The 20050-nt window shown below is 41.2% G+C and overlaps 2 protein-coding genes across 2 annotated transcripts in view; both read right to left on the reverse strand.

Moving 5' to 3' along the window:
• sptb (spectrin, beta, erythrocytic) overlaps positions 1-3336 on the reverse strand; it is a 53126-nt gene extending 49790 nt beyond the window's left edge. Inside the window, exon 1 of the mRNA XM_023430742.2 lies at positions 3042-3336. The gene's annotated coding sequence lies outside the window, so the exon portion shown is untranslated. The remainder of the gene's footprint in view (positions 1-3041) is intronic.
• A 1212-nt stretch (positions 3337-4548) lies between these two features.
• stard9 (StAR-related lipid transfer (START) domain containing 9) overlaps positions 4549-20050 on the reverse strand; it is a 43518-nt gene continuing 28016 nt past the window's right edge. Inside the window, exons 22-32 of the mRNA XM_023430760.2 lie at positions 13106-20050; positions 12064-12267; positions 11773-11956; positions 10931-11077; positions 10637-10736; positions 10243-10409; positions 10009-10073; positions 9582-9784; positions 8381-8460; positions 7832-7990; positions 4549-6937 (exon numbers count right to left, since the gene is read on the reverse strand). Coding sequence (XP_023286528.1) covers positions 6821-6937; positions 7832-7990; positions 8381-8460; positions 9582-9784; positions 10009-10073; positions 10243-10409; positions 10637-10736; positions 10931-11077; positions 11773-11956; positions 12064-12267; positions 13106-20050 — 8371 coding nt within the window. The 3' untranslated portion in view covers positions 4549-6820. The remainder of the gene's footprint in view (positions 6938-7831; positions 7991-8380; positions 8461-9581; positions 9785-10008; positions 10074-10242; positions 10410-10636; positions 10737-10930; positions 11078-11772; positions 11957-12063; positions 12268-13105) is intronic.

Genomic DNA, 20050 nt, shown 5'->3' on the forward strand with positions numbered 1-20050 from the left:
CCATGGTTACTCTACTAATCATTTAATCTTTTGACTGTCAAATAATGGAAGCGTCTACTGTCATGTTAGCAGCTCTGTGAGGCTGCTAAATGCTAATGTCAACATGCTAACATGGTCACAATTACAATATCTTTTGCAATGCTATTCAGTAATTAGCACTAGGCATAAACTGCAGCTGAGGCTGATGGGAATACTGAGGTTTGTATCTGTACATGAACCAAAGTATTGGACTAATTTGAATTTTGACCTGCTGGTGGCGCTAGAGGAAAAGGATCACCAGAGACATTAGGAGTCGTCCTCTGGGGATCAAGAATCTGTACAAAATTTCATGGCAATGATATAAAACAGAAAAAAGGAGCAAATGTTTTGCATTTTTCCTCCATAAATGACTTAAAACAATGAAACTGTGATGAAAACGTTTGCAGGTGAATTGTTTGGCGTTTGACGACGTGATTGATCGACACAAGTTTAGAGGAGTCTGAGTGTGGCAATGCTAAATGATGTAATTGCATTATAAGTCATATTATTAGTGCCACCATTGCAATGTACAGGGCATAATTTGATATTAGGTCGATACAGATAACATATTCTTGAGCTGCTGTTGGCTCTACTGATAAGGCTAATGATACAATGCTTTGGCACCACTTGTATTTCTTCCAATCACCTGCTGTAGATAAAGTCCTCAGCACACGGTCCAGTGAACACAACATTTTTTTATAGCCGCACATTGTGAGCTGATGAGTAAGACATTCTGGATAATTTCTCAAAAGTAGTAAAATGTCAAGACGGATGATAAAAAAAATGTCAGCTGGGATTTCTCCAGATATCCAAGCATTGCTTGACCTTCTGGGGAAAAAAAAACATTTTATATTTCTTTTTGCTGGAAATTACAATGATGCCACATGAGTTTTGATTTGTGTGGGTGCACATCTGCACATGATTGCCTTTGGAAGAATGGTTAAAAGGTGTGAATGAGATTTTTAACACATTTGCTGAGTCGAAACTCTCTAAATCCGACAGCACGACGCCTTGTTTACAAAGTGTGAAAAAACTTTGATTATGACCTTTCCTGCTTGATTTTAATTGACTGCACCCCCCCCCCCCTTTGTTGCGAATGCAAAACAACATTATAAACAAATATGTACAATGTAAACATCAAATCAGCGCCTGAGGTGAATAATACCCCTGGCGACCATGTTCCCAGCTGGAAGCAAACTCCATGCTGGTGCCTGGAGTGCACTCTGAGCAGCAGCACAACACATTAGTTGGCTCGCAGTGAGCACATTATTCTGAGTAGCATGGAGTCAGATGGAGAGGATGAAATAAGAGAAGGGTGTGGTCAAGATGTGTGATCTACAGTGTGTGAGAGACTGTAGCAGCAAAACAGCAGCAACTGCACTGAGGAGAGGAAGGCCTGTGGTACAGCAGAAAGTAAATCTGAGACAAAAAACATAAGAGATCAATATGAAAGGAGAGGAGGAGGAAGAGGAGGAGGAGGAGGAGGAGGAGGAGGAGGAGGAGGGGCTGGTTACTCCCCACAATGTCTGCAGCTTTAACTTTCTCATCAAACTGGAAAAATCAACACCAAACTATTACTTATGAATTTTAATAAGCTACAAGGAAACACATGGTGAATTTTCAGTGTAAAAACAATCTGTTTAGCATAATCCATACTGTGCATTGATTTTTTAAACAAGCTGTGAAAAACAAACTTCCTTTGTTGTGGTCAGTTTTGTTTTGACTGCGATAATACCGAGCCTGATCTAGTAAGAGAACTGATAGTAAACTATTCGTGGAGTGTGTTTACACAAAAGTTCTTGCTGGTCCAGACACAGCGACACACTCACACTTGTCCTTTTAAGGGGAATAAAGGTGAACGTCTGTGTTGAGCAGGGGACGTTTCATTTTTCAAAAGTCAACACACTGTTTTCCATCAAGGGTGCAACATGCAACGTAGAGAGCGAGAGAGAGAGAGATAAAGAGAGAAAACATGTAACTAAGTACATTTACTCAAGTTCTGTATCTGAGAATAAATTTGAGGTACTTTACTCAGGTATTTCCACTTTATTCTACTATGTAAGCTTCTTCACTCTACTGCACTTCATAGGAAAATAAACATATTCCCCTCTGAAATATAAATAAATACATACTTACTCCACATTTATTTGATAGCTTTACTTTCTAGCTACATTACAGATTAAGATTTTTTACAAACAAAACAACATGATCCGATGATAAGTTATGATATATGTATGTTAAACAGTCCAAATATGTAATGTAAGTAATGCTTTTAAGTAATGGTTAAAAGCAGCTCCACCTTCACCTTCACCAGACATAACAATGACATGCTACTTATACACTAAGGCAACAGTCATAACAAATCAACAATATAATAGCCTATATAATATCCTAAGGGGCATTTTCTTTTTTTTAATTTTATGTAAGTGTATGTATGTATTTTTACCTTTGATTGTAAATAGGCCTACATAATAATAAAAAAATACATTTACTAAAGTGACATTCTTAAAGCAGGTCTTTTAGTTGCAGTAGAGTATTTTTATATTGAACTTTTAGCACTTTAAGTTTAGAATCTGAAAACTTCCTCCACCTGTTTAACATAGAAGCCACTTTTGTAAAACGCACTTTTTCCACGCGCAAACAAGCGCAGTGGCGTCATTGTGCGCAATTTCACCGACGCGCCTCCCTGCGGCCTGCTCACAGTCAAAGATAACAAACTGATAGCTCGGGAATTTAACAAGGTGTCGATTAATTAAAACAAACACAGGTTAATTTTGACAACAGAGCCCATTAATTTAAACACTCAGTCTACCACTTTTGGATCGACGTCATTATTTAACATGGCAGCCTGGTCCAACAGGTGGTTTACAGGAAACTTGTAACTCAACTACAAACAACGGCAAACAATAGTAGTCTTAATGGAATGAGCAGCATTCAGTGACCATTGACAGCAACTATTTGGCCAAAGATCAATAATTTCATTTAACAATGGCGCATTAGCTCTGCCTTCAATTTACACTTACTTGCTTCTGGATGTTGTCCTGTCCTGTCCGAAAGTGTTTATGTTGAGTCTTCTCCCTGCCAGTGAACCAATTATAATCCCATTGAAGCAGCGCTGTCCTGGTCAGAGCGGACGAGGGTCTCCACAGCGCGAGGAGGGCACGGTCCTGCACGGGGGACGAGGGAAAGGGGCTGAAGGCGCCGCGCGCTCCACGGTCATTCCCGAAAGCCAGCGACTGACCCACCCTGCCGGGTTAAAAATAAAGTGGGCGCATCCAGTACATGATCTGTGCGCGCGGGGGACGGACATTCCTGACAAGAGCTGGTGACTCTAAATGGCAGAGGCACTTCTGATCTCCTGTACAACCCCCCACCCCAACTCCGCTCCACCCCAGTCGGGCTCTAATCGCACACACAACCACCACCCACCCATCGAGACCCTCTCAGAAATGTCAACTCCACCGCGGCCGCTGTGTGTCACTTACATGCAGGGCGGAGAGGAGAGGTCTGGACATGTAGAGAAGTCCGCTCATTAGAAAGGATGTCCATCACTTTTTGCCCGAGTGAAAACACCTGTCAGATAATGTGACATACAGTGTGAGTGCACACTAGTGCTTTAACCATAAAACCTATTTAGCTTTTATAAGCATAAACATTGATTTTACAAGTTATAACACACTCTAACGTAGGTGTAAGGAGATACAAGGACATTTTAAGTGTTATTTATTTGTCAACAATTCTCCTATGAAGACATATTTAATATTATTTTTTTTATGGTTTTTTTTTATTATGTTTTATTATAATGTCATTCATTATCTGCTGGTGCAACAGCAGCTACTTAAAGCTGCTCACAGGAGGAGGTATTGTTGTTGACAAGTAACTTTGAACAAAGCAGAGCAGCTCACATCACTGGTATTAAAATGTTCATTTAATTTCAGTTTGAATGTCATTTCTAAGTGTCCAAAATAGAAAGTTTTAAAACTTATGAAAAGTAACATAATGGAGTTACATTCTGTAGGTCTTAACCAACTGAACCAAAATGTGGGTTGACCACTTAGACCCGGGCTGGGTATCATTGGACATTATACACAGTAGCTGATGTTTAGCACTAAAACAAGGTAAAAAAAAACAAAAACTTTGAGGAGTATTAAGATATTATCCTACAAAACTGTTTTTTAAATTCAACAAAAAAAAAAAGCCAAACTTCTTAAATGCTAATTATAGTATAAAGACATGCAGTGCGAGAACTGTACCAGAACTTTGTTTGAATAAAACTGTGTGAAATTACAAAATTATTATTGAAATCACAAACTGTCCATCAAAGAGCAAGTAAACTATAGTATTCAATGCCAGCTTCTGGTACTTGACAGTTTCTGACACATTTTGATCCATTAAGGTTTCAATACCAAGAGCTGTAATACAACACTGGCTTTTGCAAAAGATTAAAGATTCTGATCATATATCATAAATCTTGTAACAGACCATCACATAAACAGGCAATAAACAAGTCCAAAAACGGAAAGACAACAATTCACTTGAAAAATATGTATTGTATTAAAAGAATGGCCAAACAAGTAACATCTTATTAGCAGAGTGTTTATAATAAAGTACAAGCAGAGTGTTTATAATAAAACACATTTACAACACACTGTCAAAACATAAATAACAATTCTTTTTACACAATGAACAAGCACTTAAAAATATATAGATACCCATACAAAAGAAATCAGTACAAAAGCTGTCTTCGCGTTCCTTCACTCTGTTTCTCCAGTATTTTTGTCTCTTTCTCTTTGGTTCCCTCGGGAACGTCTTTAGTGTCAAACTGAGCGCCGCAGCTGCAGAGCTCAACCAGTCCTGAACATTCAGCTACTGTAAATATGGCTTCATATCTGGACACAGCTGACCCTGCTTTGACTGAGAGCAGTCCAGCCTTTGATCAGTTTCTGCATAGTTTCGACACTGTACACATAAAAACAAAAATCACCTTTTTAATAAGTAACATTAATAAATGCATAAAGGGTTTTGTGCAAGCTGCTGTAAACACAGCATCGCGCTTTGCTCATAAAAGACAACTAAAAAAACATTCATCAGCATTTCAAACAGAGAGCAGGAGGATCAAAATAAATACAACAGACTTCAGAAAAAGGTGAGAACAAAAGCCTTTAAAACTCAGTTTATGCAGATTTGGGGTACCATAAAGTACAAACGAAAAAAAAGGGAGGTTAGATGTCTGGGTCAGCTACAGAGCATAATGCCTGGAGCTGGTTGGTGACTTCAGTAACTGGCTCAAGGACACTTCGGCAGGCAAGATGGCTTGAACCAGTGACCTTGTGTTGAAAGCGGATCTGCCTTTTTTGCCTTTTGGCTTATTAAATCCAAAAGGTCTGTGACTTTCCACCTCATCCTCTCACTGTTTTGCTACTGCTTTGTCTTTAGATTAGATTTTCTGCAGGGAGAGAAAGAGCTCCGAAGACGTTAAACTTGCAGTGCTCATACAGATAAACACAGATAAAAACAACCTAAGACTAAATAAATAATTCTTTGAATTCCTTCAATAAACCATCGTACTATCCAATTCAGGGGCTGTACAAAAATTTAAGGGGTAGTGAGGTGGGCTGAACTTTCTGAACTTTCTCAAAAAGCAAGGCACTCACCAGGGTTATTGTTGTTTTCTTTGAAGTCTCCTCTGGACTTAAAAAACACTGCAACAACCTCCCTGCAACGTGTCAAAATAATATAACTGTTTAAAACTGAGACTACTTTTTTAATCATATACCTGAATTTAAACCCTCATACCTTAATTGAACTTCTAACGTACACCACCAAATGCATATGAATAAATGAAACACTGATAAAGACAAAACTGCACATCTTTAGGACTATGGCTGAAAACAGAAAGCTAAAATAAAATATTAATCTAGAATGAGAAAAATCAAAGACCCTCATTGCTCTCCCCAAAAAGTAAGACAAGACTACTCTACATTCAGCCAAGATTAAAATGACCATACCTTCCAACTTTTCTGACCCCGTCTTCCCTAATAATTTTTGTACAGTCCTTTCCATATATTTACCTTTCCCCTTTTAGCTGAAAAACTGTTGAAAGACATTTCAAGTTCAGTGTCTGCAGAATTAAGGTCATTGAGTGGTTAAGATATGCAGTGTCTGGGGAAATAAGTATATGCATGTACAGTAACAAATCAAGGATGAACGATATTTGCAAATATTTCCTTCACATGTTTGGAAGTGGTTTAACCCGTCAATTCAGCCGCTACTTTCTTTCATTTAAAGAAATTTATCCGTTGACTAACTCTTAAACTTCATCGTAAATGTTCTCTCTAGCTACGGTGTTGACCTCAACTTAAACAAAGTTGAATGTCCACGTTACAATGTGGTAGGAATCAAAAGACACCATATTGCTAACAGGCTTTAGGGAAATTAAATGGCTGGTGTTTATCAGGTTATAACAGAATTATCAAGGTTCTTCATCAGATGAATCACATGAAGAAATTGATGAATCTGTCGAAACCTAAATGCAATCCTTAGACTTCTAGTCAATCTTTGGTAAAATAGGATTGTGATTGTTAAAAGCATCCATGTACATGTACAAATATAAAAATACAGTTTCAATATCTTATAAAAAAAAATACCTCCATACAAAAGAAGCTGCTTTGACTTTTTAACTGGGAATCAATATATAACAGTGCTCTTGAAATAGAAAAAGTCAAGTACATACATTTCAGGTGCAAATTCAAAAAGACAGGCTAACTCCATGCTGGAGAGATTTCAGTCTAAGTGCTCACTGCTAACGAGTCTTCATGCACGAAGCGAGGAAAACGTCAAGATCGGCGATGGCGGCTGCCTGTCGTCTGGCAACGGTGTTCAAAAGTCGGGGAGGAAAAGATGGAGTTCCTAGGTCCACCTTAAGGAGATGAGAAATACTAAGTAACAGAATAATACAGCAAAGACAAACAGATTGAGCATCACCTGCCAACGATAATTCACATGGATGAATCCGGATCAAAGGTTGAAGTAGATAAATCTCACTTGAGAGTTTGTACAGTGAGACAGCGATTTCAGCTTTTAACCACTTTTGACAAATGTGTCAAAATTTTGTCCAATTTTAAATAAATGAAAACACGTCAAATCACCAAAACCCCAGTTACAGCTGTGCTGCTGTTTATTTGCTTATTTTTTGTTTATTTTATTGGCTCTCCATTAGGTTCTGCCTTAGCAGATACTAATGTTGCTGGGGTTCAGCTGTTCCAACAATAAACGTCAACTCTGGAATCAAATACGGACAGTGAAATCTACATTACATTACATACAAGTCCACTTCACTAAGATCAAGCAGCCTGCCAATGGTGACCCATAAATTTTCTCTTGCTGTAGAGAAGCATAGCAAAATCTGTGTCAGACGGCTGCCCACACTCTGCTAGCTGGCCACTCCAATTTTACAATTTATTTTAAATTAACATTTGATCTGATTACAATGCAAGAAATCATGGACTTATAATTAAACTACTAAGGGATGCTGGCCGGGTTTAAATCCTTCACAGCACTTGGTCCTGCACCAAAAGCATTTCACATACGTGTTTTGAGACTGAAAAATTTACACACACACACACACACACACACACACACACACACACACACACACACACACACACACACACACACACCCTTTAGCTGTCAGAGGGGGCTTTTGCTGATCAAAACATCTGTACTTTTGCTGGCAGTTAAAATGTGGTGGTGCTGCTAGTGAGCACAACACATCTATCAGGCAGCCAATTAGTTTATAGAAACTATATCTCACCTGCAGCAGGTAGATGACCCTGGTGACTTCTTTTCCACTGCGTCTAATTGGCTGAAGGACCCAACAACTGGGCATCATTTCCCCTCGGACAGCATCAACGCTGGGACGGGGCAGAGACTCCTCAAACACTGACTGCATTGCCAGCACGCACAGGCCACCCTGAGGCAGAGAGCGAGAAGAAAACCATCAATAAAACAGGCAGCACAGCCTTTTGATCAGCCGAGAGGCAACTATACACTGACATCCAACTGATAACCAACAGCTGACACTGTGTCTTCCACACCCACTCCCTCTGGGGCAGTATTATGTATGCCTGGTGTTGTTTCTGTGAGTATTGGTTTAACTGTTTACCAGTTAAATTGCACTGAATTTCAAAAGACAGCACTGTCCAATCCTGGCTTCATGGCACACTAATGACAGCAAACTGAATCTTCTCCTTCAAACTACGGCATGAGTTTGTGTTTAGCTTTGCAGCAAATGCTCACCAGACATGAGGGCGACTAGCAGTAATCATCAGGACCGGCTGGCTGATTTTACAGCTGTGCTTACCTGTCTGGACTCAGTGCTGATGCAGCAGAAGTCCCGCGGCTGGCTGAGGTGGCAGGTGGACGGATCTGTTAGTATGTAGACTAAACAGAAATACAGAGAGAAAATACGTCAGACTGGTGAACACAACTTTACTGCTTACTAAGGTTGGAGAGCAACCTTCCACGGTCAGCACGAAAGGCAAAATTTCATGCATTTATAACATGATATGATGAACGACTATAAATAACAAACAAATACACAAACCTAACTTTGTAAAAGTCTGAAAGACTTGAACAGAGCAGAGTAAAGTGAAGAAGCAGAGGTCTGATGATGTTGCAAAGGAAATAAACGCAACATACCGCAGGTGTGAAAATGGAGTTGGTCATGCAACAGAATTAACTTGTCAGTGATGAATGAGGCTCTGTACTGTACTGCACTATAGATAGTTATGGCTGCAAATGCATAATTTTGAAGTGAATACATTTGCAGGGTCCATTAATACGTTGCAAAAATGTAACAGTCTTGCAGCAAAGACAAAAATATAAATACTTTTTTTGTCTTTGTGTTTCTGCAAAAACATAAATATTTTTTTGCAAAGTAAACTCTTTGATTACATCAGCTCCTTTCACAAATATCCAGGACTCAGTGTCTCATGAATGACTTCACTGGTGAGTACATGATTTCATGTCTCATGTCTACTGTCATCTGAGTGCAACTATCATCTGGGATTTCAGAGAGTTTGCTGGCAACGTTTTCAACACGTATCATCTCACATTGTAGCAAACAGTGACGATGGAGGGATTCAGATCCTTCACTTCAGTAAAACATCTTATATGACAATGTAAATATCTAAATATGGCCTAAGTAAAAGTATACAAGTGTGATCAGCAAAATGTACTTAAGAGTATCAAAAGTACAAATACTCACTGCTGAAAAATTAACCTTGTAAGTGTTAAACTTTCATATATGATATTATAAATTAATATTATTATTACTATTGATGAATTAACTTGTAAGTAGTATTTACTTTTATAGTTGTAATTTTTATTATTCTACAGATAAAAATGAAATGGTTGCTTAAGAGTTTTAAGTAAGTTCTGGACGTATAATGTGGCATAAAAATCAAACTTTATACTTTACGTTACATTCCATCACAGGTAATCACTATGATAATTTATGAAAACCAGGTGAAGATATACACTAAGCAGAGATGTTAACTCACCCAGCTGAGTGCTGTCATCTAGTGGTCGTGTCCAGACAGAACGAACTGACTGATTGTACATGTGGCTCTTGGACAGCTGGCAGATCATGTTCCACAGGCTGTCCAGGGGTCTGTCCAGCTCCCCGGACCCCAGGAACCCATGGACAGACGGGCTGGAGGAGGGCTTATAATAAGCCTGGACCCCTCGTTCTTCTCCTTGGTACCTACATGAACAAACTTAATACATTAGTAAACTGAATGATAATGGTGATTTTGTGAAGTGAAGCCTTTGCAGTTGCATATTCTCATATTAATTAAGTTGACTGAGAGCAAGTACTGAATAGACAGATCTCAATATAGAGAATTGATGGAGGAATACTGAGCCAGTAGAAGTTGGGGATTAAAATGAAAATAGGTTATATGTTTTGGATGAAATAACTGAATTCACCTCCAGCCTGCCGTGGCCTTGCCCATCACTAGGTTAGTCAAATCTCCAGCGGAAGCTAATCGTACCTGTGGAGAAAACAATGTACTATTAAACCAGATAAAAATGTCTGAAAGCGAAGATTACAAACAAGGAGAATCGTTAAGATAAACACTAGATAATGGTAATCTTTAATGCCATGGCTTGTGTTGGATATCTTAAAAGGTTTTTTTTGGGGGGTTAACTCTGAACATTTACCTCAGCTAGAGCTCGCCCAAGGAGAGTGGATGTGATATCCTGATAGGTCGTGGATATGGAAGAGGAGGAGCCAAAGGAGGCGGTGCGTTGATGAACACATGTGGGGGGTGATGGAGATGAGGTCACCAGGGGCTCAAACACCATGACAGAGGGCTCAAGGCAGACATCTAGTCAGACACGTGGATGTTAGAAGGGACGTTAGACACAGAGAACGTAGAAAGGGATTAAGTGACAAACCAGTGACAGATCTGAGCAAAATTACTTAAATTACTACCATTTTAAAAATCTGGTATATCCAGAATAATACTCTATATTTTAGAAAATTTGAGCATAGTTTGGATGGTTGTTTTGCACAGATCTGTTTGGGTTTTGTGAATCGCTGTCCAGTCCTTACCCTGGGCAGACAGCCAAACTCTCTGTGACTTCACACTTTGAGCACCACATATAGGAGGACGTGTCCTGACCTTCAGCCCTTCATCCTGAAACCCTGTAGTCTGAACAAAAACAGTAACATTGATGCAACTGGCCTGTGTTGCTCATTCAAACAAAAAAGGAAAAAAATACAGAGAGGTGAGATATTTACAGTAAATCATCCAAAACATTCCTTTTACATTCCTTGGATTTTCTACAAGTTCTTATATCTCCAGTATTTCAAATGTACAATAACATGTAACATTAGTGTGCCAACCTGTCCGGTCATTACTGGTCTGTCACTGTGCTGTAGTTGGACAGTGTTGCCACTGTTGTACCCTGATGTGGGTCCAGAGGAAAGACTCAGGCTAGATCCGGTGCACAAGGTGCTGTTACTGATTCTGGTCCGATGCCTCAGGTCATCCTGCCCAACACAGATGGAGACACCAAATGAAATGATTTGCAATGCTACATTTTAGTAACCATTCTTCTTTAATGTTAACATCAATAAACCCATGACAACAGAGCTGTTATGGTTTATCTTGACCCAGTTAACTGGCAAATTAGTTGAAATCCTATATAATCAGAATAGAAGAAAAAAAAAAAAAATGTGATTAACAACTTATCAGACCTAACTAACGCTTAAACAATTTGGCAATTTATCAATTACTTGATGTACAGAAACTCAATCATCAACATAAATAGATAAACAAGTCATCATTTAAGTCTTTTATCAAAGAAAATTTGCTGGTTCAAACTCGTCAAATGTGAGAATTTGTCATTTTTCTCTCTTTTATGTGATTCTAAATGAAATATCTTTGTTTTGTCCAACCAACATTTCAAAACACAATCAATTTCAAAAGGTTACCTTGGTCTGTGGGAACCTGTAATAGGCCTTTTCACTATTTTCTGACTTTACACAAACCAACAATTGATTCATTGAAAGAAAAAAAAAAAAGGACAAATAATAGATGATAAAAAAAATAGCCGTTAGTTGCAACACTAACAAAAGCAAAATGTTCTTTCTGACGCTGGTCTGAACTAAAACTTTAGTCTGAACTAAAGTGTTTGGACAGTTGGATGAAATAATTATGATACCACAATGACACACAAACTGACCTTCACTTCCTGAGACAGGGCCTGCTGCTGAAGCCTCCTCTTCTCGTGCTCAGTCCTCTCTCGCAGACGTTCTCGTGCCTTCGCAATCTCCGTCCTGGCTTCTTCCCGGGCTCGGCCGTAGTCACGCAACAACTGCTCAATGTCAGACGGATACTGGCCTTCTCCTCGTGGAGGATTTGGTATTCTGTCACACAGATAATTCAGCAAAAACTCAACAAAATCTTTTCATATACATTTTCTACACTAAATTTAAAAACATTTATGTATCAAATTTAAAAACCAGTATCTCACCTGGTACTTTCTATCACCTCTTGGCGGAGCTGTTGCAGGTACTCTTTACGGCGACTCGGCATAGCAGCAGACACCTTGGAGGATGAAGCAGGCTCTTGAGGAAAGCGGCGAGGATGTTTGCTGGGACTCAGACTACGAGCTCTCCTGCAAGTCTGGAGCCGCTCCTCCCTCTCCTGCCTCAAACCTTCAATACTCCTACGGTGTCTGAGACAGAAAATACAATGAAACCAGCGAGGTCAAAGAAGGGGCTTTTAGTCGATTTTACAATAAATTTAGGTCACAAATCAGAAGAGTGAATAGGCTCAAAGATGAAAAAAATGTAATTGCACTGAACCTTTCTTGAGTTTTCCAAGTCTATAAAAACATTACAAGATATCTGTGTAGCTTGTAGGTATATTCATTTTAGCTGATTTTGTATGGCTGTTTATCAAATCTTAATACATTTTCACTACCAACCCCAATGTGTTTGTTTATTGTTCTTGTTTATAGGTTCCCAATTAGCTTCTGCTTATGTGGTTGCTAATCTTCCTGGTGTCCGAAATAAGTCTGTAATATGAAAAACTGTCAGGTATTGAGAGATGGTATTAAATACTTGGACAGATTTTAGTCTTGTTTACTTATTCTTTGATCAGTTATTTCCTAATAATAAGAAATTAAGAAACTTTGCCAGTGAAGTTGTGGGCTGGACAGCTAAAGAATGAGCTGAAAGCCGAGGAGAGCTTCAGGCGACACATCTCTGTGTACCTCTTTCACATTGTTTTCACAATGTCATTTGACACACTGTTATTGCACAATAAAAATGCAGATTATAGCCTCTTTATGACATAATTAAATATTATGCATTGGGACGTAGGGCATAAACTGCAGAAGTGAAAAAAGGGGCTTGTATAGACAAATGTTTATATTCATGCATTGCTTTAGTAATCGTACCAAAACCTAAGCATCACACTGGCAGCCGTATCCAAGTACCCCCAGTCCTAATTAGTTTAGGGCCATTTTATTACATCAAAATAAAGGGTAGTTGGGTCATGTGTATCCTTACCGATCATAAAGCTGCTGTTTGGTAGGAGAAGAGGTCGGTGGCTGCAGCTCTTCTCTGGACCTCGGGGAAAGCATCTTCAACAGCGTATCCGTCTCTCCCAGCCCATAATGCAGCTTGGCCTCCGTCAGCTCCACGGTCAGAGGTGTTGGGTTCATGTTGAGGTTGACCGACGCCATCACCTGCTCTCTCTCCTGTCGCAGCCTCTCTATCTCTCTCACCCTTCTGTCGCTCTGTGCCACAGACTCCACATTTGAGCCGTAACTTTCTATCTCACCCCATTCGGCACAGTTTCTGCTCTTGTCGTGGTCGTTGGTAAGCACCATGGCCAGTTTGTTAGACTGTTTGGATTGCTGGTGGTTGATGCCCGACCAGTTGGTGAACTTGTTGTGCATGGGCAGGTCTTCTGGGACTATCTGGTGGTCTTGACATGGGGACATGCTGGTGACAGGCTTAATGTTCACAAGGACATCTGTGTTGCATTCACTGGGCGCCAGTGACACCATGTCATCCTCTTGAAGTTGAACAGTCCTGTCGCTGACTGGTGATGGGTTGTAGGAATCAATGCAACAGTCCACAGAATCAGCTGCAGGTCTTGCGTAGCCTGATGGTTTTCCATGTTCGACTATAGCCTGGTGTTTGTTCACATCAGTCTGTCTTAATATAGGAGAGCTGTGGCTGTGTAAAGTTAAACCTTTTGTAGAGGCACAAGTCCTCAATTGTGGAGAGGTCATCTGCGATTTTGAACTGGGATGGTGGTGGTCCTTGTCTTTATATGTGACATTTCTCCTGTCACTGTCAGTGTATCTATCCAGTGATGAACTAAGGCTTGTAGAGCATTTATCTGATCCTTTAGGGCTTGAACAGCTGATCTCACTCACCTTCTCAAGTGACACAGATTCTGATTGACAAGAGGAAACATCACACTCTGGCGTGAACATCTTATCATTGTCTGAGACAGATGTGAACACCGACTGTTTGCTACAAGGCACAGAAGGGCTGTCTTCCACAGAAGCAAGGTTTCTTTTTCCATCCATAGATTTCAAAGGACATATTATTGGTTGTTTTCCTCTCTGCTTCAAACTTAACCTGGCTCCCACAGTTAGAATGGGAGAAGATGCACGATCTTTGTATGTAGCCTGTTTCTTTGAGCAAGGAGATGGGTCATTTCTTACAGACGAGCTGTGATTTTCTTGGTAGCCGTTTCTTGACAGTCTGTGGGTGGTTTCAGATATTGCAACACTTTTATGACACAGTGCCTCAGACGTGCTTTGTTTTGAGCCTCTAGAAGAAGCAGATCTTACACGTCTCTGACATTCAGCTGCAATCTTTACCGGAGGTGTTCTGAAAGGGACATTATCTGACTGTGACGCAACAGAGGCGTTCAACCTCAGGTCAGGCACGCTCTGCATCTTTTCATCTGGGTTAGCTTTCATTTTCACCACACAGTGCACATCCTTGTCTTGAGGCACACTGACAGCCTCAGAACCAATCACTCTAACTATCACATTGACCTCATGAGGTTTGGACTTTTCACTGGGTGACTGATGAACCATGACTTCCTTCTCTGCTGCTTCTGTTTGGATCCCAACATCTACAGCTGTCTGAGTTGAGCAGTCTGCCTTAGTGCAGTCATTAGACTCACTATAAGAGACGGTAAGATTTGACAGGTTGACACTCCTCCTCGGACTCGCCCTGTGAGCTTCGCCTGTTCTCATTCCCTGGACGTCGCCCAGCAGGTCTGAGGTGCTGTTGATCAGCTTGGAGAGGTGAGCCGACATGCTTTCCATGCTGGCCCACGTAAGAGATTCTTTAATGTCTACCTTGGTTTTCTGTGTTGCAGGTCCATCAGTGTTGCTCCTTCTGTGACGATCTTTCCTCTTTGGAGCATTACTACTGTTAGCAAAATTTACTGTTTGAAGCCCACGCTCTGTTTGAGTGCCATGTTCACATGTCCTCCTCCTTTGGGCCTGTGTTTTGCTTGCCTGGGACTCTTGCTCAGACGAGTAAACATACATAATTTCATCCACATGATTGGAGTTATTACCTAAACCACCAGGAACGTCGTTACTTGAAGAACTGCAGCTCACGGTCAGATTGGCTAAATGACTGTGAATATCAACAGACGTCTGGTGACAGGGTGTGAGCTGAGATGCTTTGTTTGTTTGTTCCTTATAATCCTCCATACTGCTAAGTGTACTGGAGAGCCCCTTGTTGGTGGCATAAGTGCTGAGATGGGAATTGAAAGGGGAGTTCTGCCCATTCAAACCATTGTCAACACTGCAGCATCTTGTCATACCTTTTTCAGCGCTGTTTAAAAGCGGAGATTTGCAGGATAGGTCGGCAGCACTCCCAAACGACGGGTTCTTAAAACAGTGCTGGTTTGAGTCGTCGTCTTGCCACTGGTGAACAAATGGGTTGATGTCACTTGAGGCAAAATGCATAGGGGAGTCCTGAGACTTCAGTGTGTGTTGTGGTTCTCTTTTCTTTGCATGCGGAAGGATTTTTTCCACATTTGTCTTTTGTGACATTGCTTGAGGGGGTATCAAGTGTCTCTTTTGGCTGTATTCTCTACTAAATTTAACGTCACTTTTAGTTCCAGCAGAAGTCATCTTCATTTTAGTTTTGTTAACTGACACAGAATTATCTGCATTGTTGCTTCTAGCCTGTGTAACTTCCTGTTTAGCATTACTCTGAGTGGCAAGCTTTACCCATTTAGATGAGAGCCGGCTGTAATTCTCTCTGGTGGTTTTATCATCCTCCTCATCTTCATCTGATGACTTAAGAGAGGACTCAGAGAAAGAGGTGGGATGAGTCTGGATCTTAGATCTTCTGAACCTCTTCGACTTGGCCTTTTTGGCCATAAGAGCAGAATTACCTTGTGTACCACCACATGTTTTTACATCACTCTCTTTGGACACGAGAGATCCACAGCAACTTGTATTTCTGACACCATGTCCCTGTGTTATTTTGTGGAGTGGCTGTATGGAACCAGAAATAGTGGTTTCATATTTTAATTCTGCCAATATCTCTGTAACCTGTGCTTTAGACTGGCAGGTCAATGTTTCTTTGTCATTTTTCATCACACAGTTTCCTTTACTGTCAACCTGAGTCTGTTTGTCACATTTACTCTGTGAAATTGATAAATTGTGGCACTTGTTGTAATTCATATTGACCACACAAGTCTGAGTCAAATTATCTGAACGGGTTTGTGTACAGCTAAATTGATTCTGTGCTGTGACAGACGGTTTACCTCCTGTTGTGGACTCTGTTTCACCATTTCCGTCGTGGCCAGGAGTAACAGCAAACCCTGTCATAGAGGCTTTCTCATCAAAGGATGTATTCCGGTCGCTGTTATGGTTGAGTGGTTTGAATTGAAGACTTCCTCCATCAGATAATAACTCTGTGGCTCCGGATGTGTCAGGACTGTGCTGGAGATGTTGCTCAGTCATCTTTGGTGAGCTTTGTTTGTATGAATAATTGTCTTTATCTTTAACACTGGATGCAGCTCCCAAACTGACAGCCTCTACATGGCTACATCCACAGTTAACCTTTGTATCACCAACTGTAGAAGGTGATTCATGGTGTATTTGTTGAAGCTGTGGGTTATCTGTATCCAGGGTAGGGGGATCAGAACAGGTCTGGTTGTCCATTTTTGAGTGCATATCACTTAAAGTAGAATTAAGATGGAAAGTTACTTTTTTTTTACCTACATCATTCATTTCTTGAGATAAAGCAACTTTCTCCACAGTGCTTCCTTGAGAATTAATACATTTTCTTGCTGAAGCAGAATCACTCATTGAGGACAAACTAACTGGTTGCAAAGCAGCGTTTCCAGAGTGTTCAGTCTCTCCACGGCTGTTAAGTGTCAGATTTGATTGGATGTTGTTGCATTTCGCAGAGGTGTTTTGGACAGCACAGTGACCATTTATCAGCTTGTTTGATGTTTCATAAGAAAAGTTAAGAGCATGGTCGGTCTCTTGAGTTACTTCAGTAGATTTAAGCATGTCGCTCTCATGGCTAGTCCTCAATTCAGCTGGTGTATCTGATGCCAAGTGCTCACCTATGTCCACTGTGGCTTCGCTTGTCCTTTCCACTGAGGCATGTCCACTGAGGTTCACATCTTTCACCTGATCTTTCCTTTCATCTCTCAGCTGGTTTTCTGTCACTGTATGCTCGTCACTCTTATAGCCAATATGAAATGCAGAGGATGCTGTTCTTTGAGTCCTGCTCGTCCGGACACCATCACTGTCAATCAATGACAATCTCACATGCTCTTTCACCATCTCTGAGATTCTCAGGTCAATAGCACTACAAATGGCATCAGACCTGCGTATGTGATTTTTATTTTCTTGATGTTTCCTGGTGTTATCAATGTGGAACTCTCCTGCTTTTGTTTCTACATCTACTTCTTCTATTGTTACATTTTCCTTCTCAACCATCTTTCTGTCTCCCGCAGAGGAACCACTCTGAGAACTTTTGTCATCATTTTGAAGCTTACAGTTAGAATCCTCAAAGACCTGTCCAAGTTTCCTGATCATGGGATCAGAAACTGGCAATGCCACTGAAGCCGCTTTGTCCTCTCTAACGCTGCCACCTGCACAAGCAGAATCAAATCCATGGCTGTAAGTTTCGAAGGCAGACTGCTCCGCTTTAGAGTCACTTGTGTTGTTATTGTCATCAGGCCAAATATGATCCTGACTGCCAACTGCCGTCGAGCAGAAAGTTACCAACTCTCTGCTGTCGCTCCTTTTTGGAATTTTCAGGCTGCCCATGAATGCATCCTGTTGGCCTTTGTTCCTCTTCCTGGAATTTTTACCAGGTGATTTAACAAGCTCCTGCTGTAATGCAATGTACAGCTCAGTGTCTTTGGTTTTATCTCTTGCAAGTGATACATCTTTGGTATTCTCAAACTCATACTGCTGTACATCTTTAAGCTTTTCTGCTCCATCTACATTGCATTGTAATTCATCTTCAATGGACGGTTTAAAGGCACTCACAGCTTCCGGTATTTTGTTCAGTGCTTGGCATTGGTCAGTCGGATTTGTAGAGAAATGCATTTCTGATTGACAACCTGAGGTGCACATTTCAATGTCAGAGGACAAACTGACATCCTGAACTACCATATCAGGTGCATCTGGAAACACCTGAAGCAAGTTTGATGTTGCTTGTGCGGTGTTGGGAATCCCAGTGTGTGACACAGAAGTGGTCTGATCTGAGGTGGGTAAGGATGCCGGACCTGTGTTGTTGCTGTAGTCTGGAGAATCTATAATTGTATTTTCCACATTTTCTGACTGTCGCCCTAGTTGCTCCACATCTTCCTGATCCCACGATACGAGGGCATCTTCTGGTGTTGTTAAAGCCTCCCCTGAAACCACTAGTCTGTGTTCCTGCACTGTTACATTTACACCCTCAGTGCTGGTGGATGTTGAGCTATAGCTTCTGTATCCACTCTGAGAGTCTGACAGGTTCATACTAGTTGGACTGGAACTACTGCTGCTGCTCTCCACTTGTCTGAACATCATTTTTCTTTGGAAAGGTAGGGAATCTCTGTGAATCCTGGGACTGTCTGCTGCATCGGTGGAGGACCAGGCATCGGTGAGCGCCAGCAGGTTCTCTGGCTCTCTCACACTGCAGCTGCTCAGTGAGCGTGGACTGCTGGTCAAAGCGGTCTGCATGTTCCCAAAGTCTTCAGTCAATTCCTGCACAGTGTCTTTGCCTCTGGAATCTGCTACTAATGGGCTTTGAGACAGAGGATTCCTTGTTGCACCTATTTCCATTTTCTTTCGCGATTTTGGGGAACCTTGCTGGCTCCAATAGGCCTCTGCTGGGATCACCTGGGGTTTATGAGAGCTGCCCCAGTCTAAACTGCGCTGTACAGTCCCATTGTGCCCCATGGATAAATGAGAGGAATCTGTCACCAGCGAGTAATTTGGTACCACTATACGGTTTAGTCTCGAGTATTTCCTGTTGCTCCCCACAGCCAAGGAGTCTTTAGACATCTGACTGTCTTCGCTTTCTGTTTCACTCTGAGCTGCTTCCTCGTGTCTCAGCTGCTCTGCCAGAGCTGTCGCATAAGCAGAGGACAGGGAATCAAGAGAGAAAAGGCTCTCACAGTCTGACGTCCCTTCATCCCTCTCTTCTTGCTCTTCCTCCCATCCGATCAATCCTTCCTGCTTCTCAACCCATCTGCTTGTCTTTTTCATCAGAGCCTCAGTACTATGCCACCGTCTCTGTCTAATGTCCTCAAAAAGAGCCTTTTGGTCAAGCTCCTCACATGAGACGGCTGTTTTAATGGCACATTTGCTTCGGATCATATTGGTATCTTTTAAGCTTCTGTCTCTTTTTTGTTTCCAGTGAAATTTGCTTGCTATCCTCCCCAAAGGTTTGGGGCCTCGTCCTCCATTTGCACCTGATGGTGGTTTTCTGAACACTTTGGACAAGACTGTTTTTAACCTAGGTCCCACAGAAGAAGAGAAAGATTTCCTGATGGTTTTTAGACCGCTGTTATCCTCATGGGATGGGGTTCTCACAGTCATACAAGAGACAATCTCAGAACTGGGTCTGTCTGTTGTGGATCCTTGTACATTTTCTTTGCTGACTGGCTGCACAGTAGTTCCAAGTGGTGACTTCAGACTCACTGATGAGTTCTGATCTGACCTGTTTTTAAAAGACAGATCTCGGTTTGGCAGCAGAGGTTTTCTTTCAGGCCGTTCCCGAGAGGGCGGAGCTTGTGGTTCCTCTCTGGAAGTTTGTCTGATGTTTTCAGAGGAGCTAATTCTACTCCGGCAGGATTGACTTTGTCCTGAGAAGATAGTCCCGGAACAACTTTGAGTCCTTTCCCGAGGAAGACACTCATCCGAAACCCACTTCCTGCTGCCAATAGAATCAGATGTCGTGGAGGAATTTGAAGTCAGTTCTATGGATCTGTTTCTCTTCAGAAAATGT

Source organism: Seriola lalandi, unplaced genomic scaffold, assembly GCF_002814215.2.
Source record: "Seriola lalandi dorsalis isolate HSWRI2012SDOR001 ecotype SW California unplaced genomic scaffold, Sedor1 jcf7180002054911, whole genome shotgun sequence".
NCBI lineage: Eukaryota > Metazoa > Chordata > Actinopteri > Carangiformes > Carangidae > Seriola > Seriola lalandi.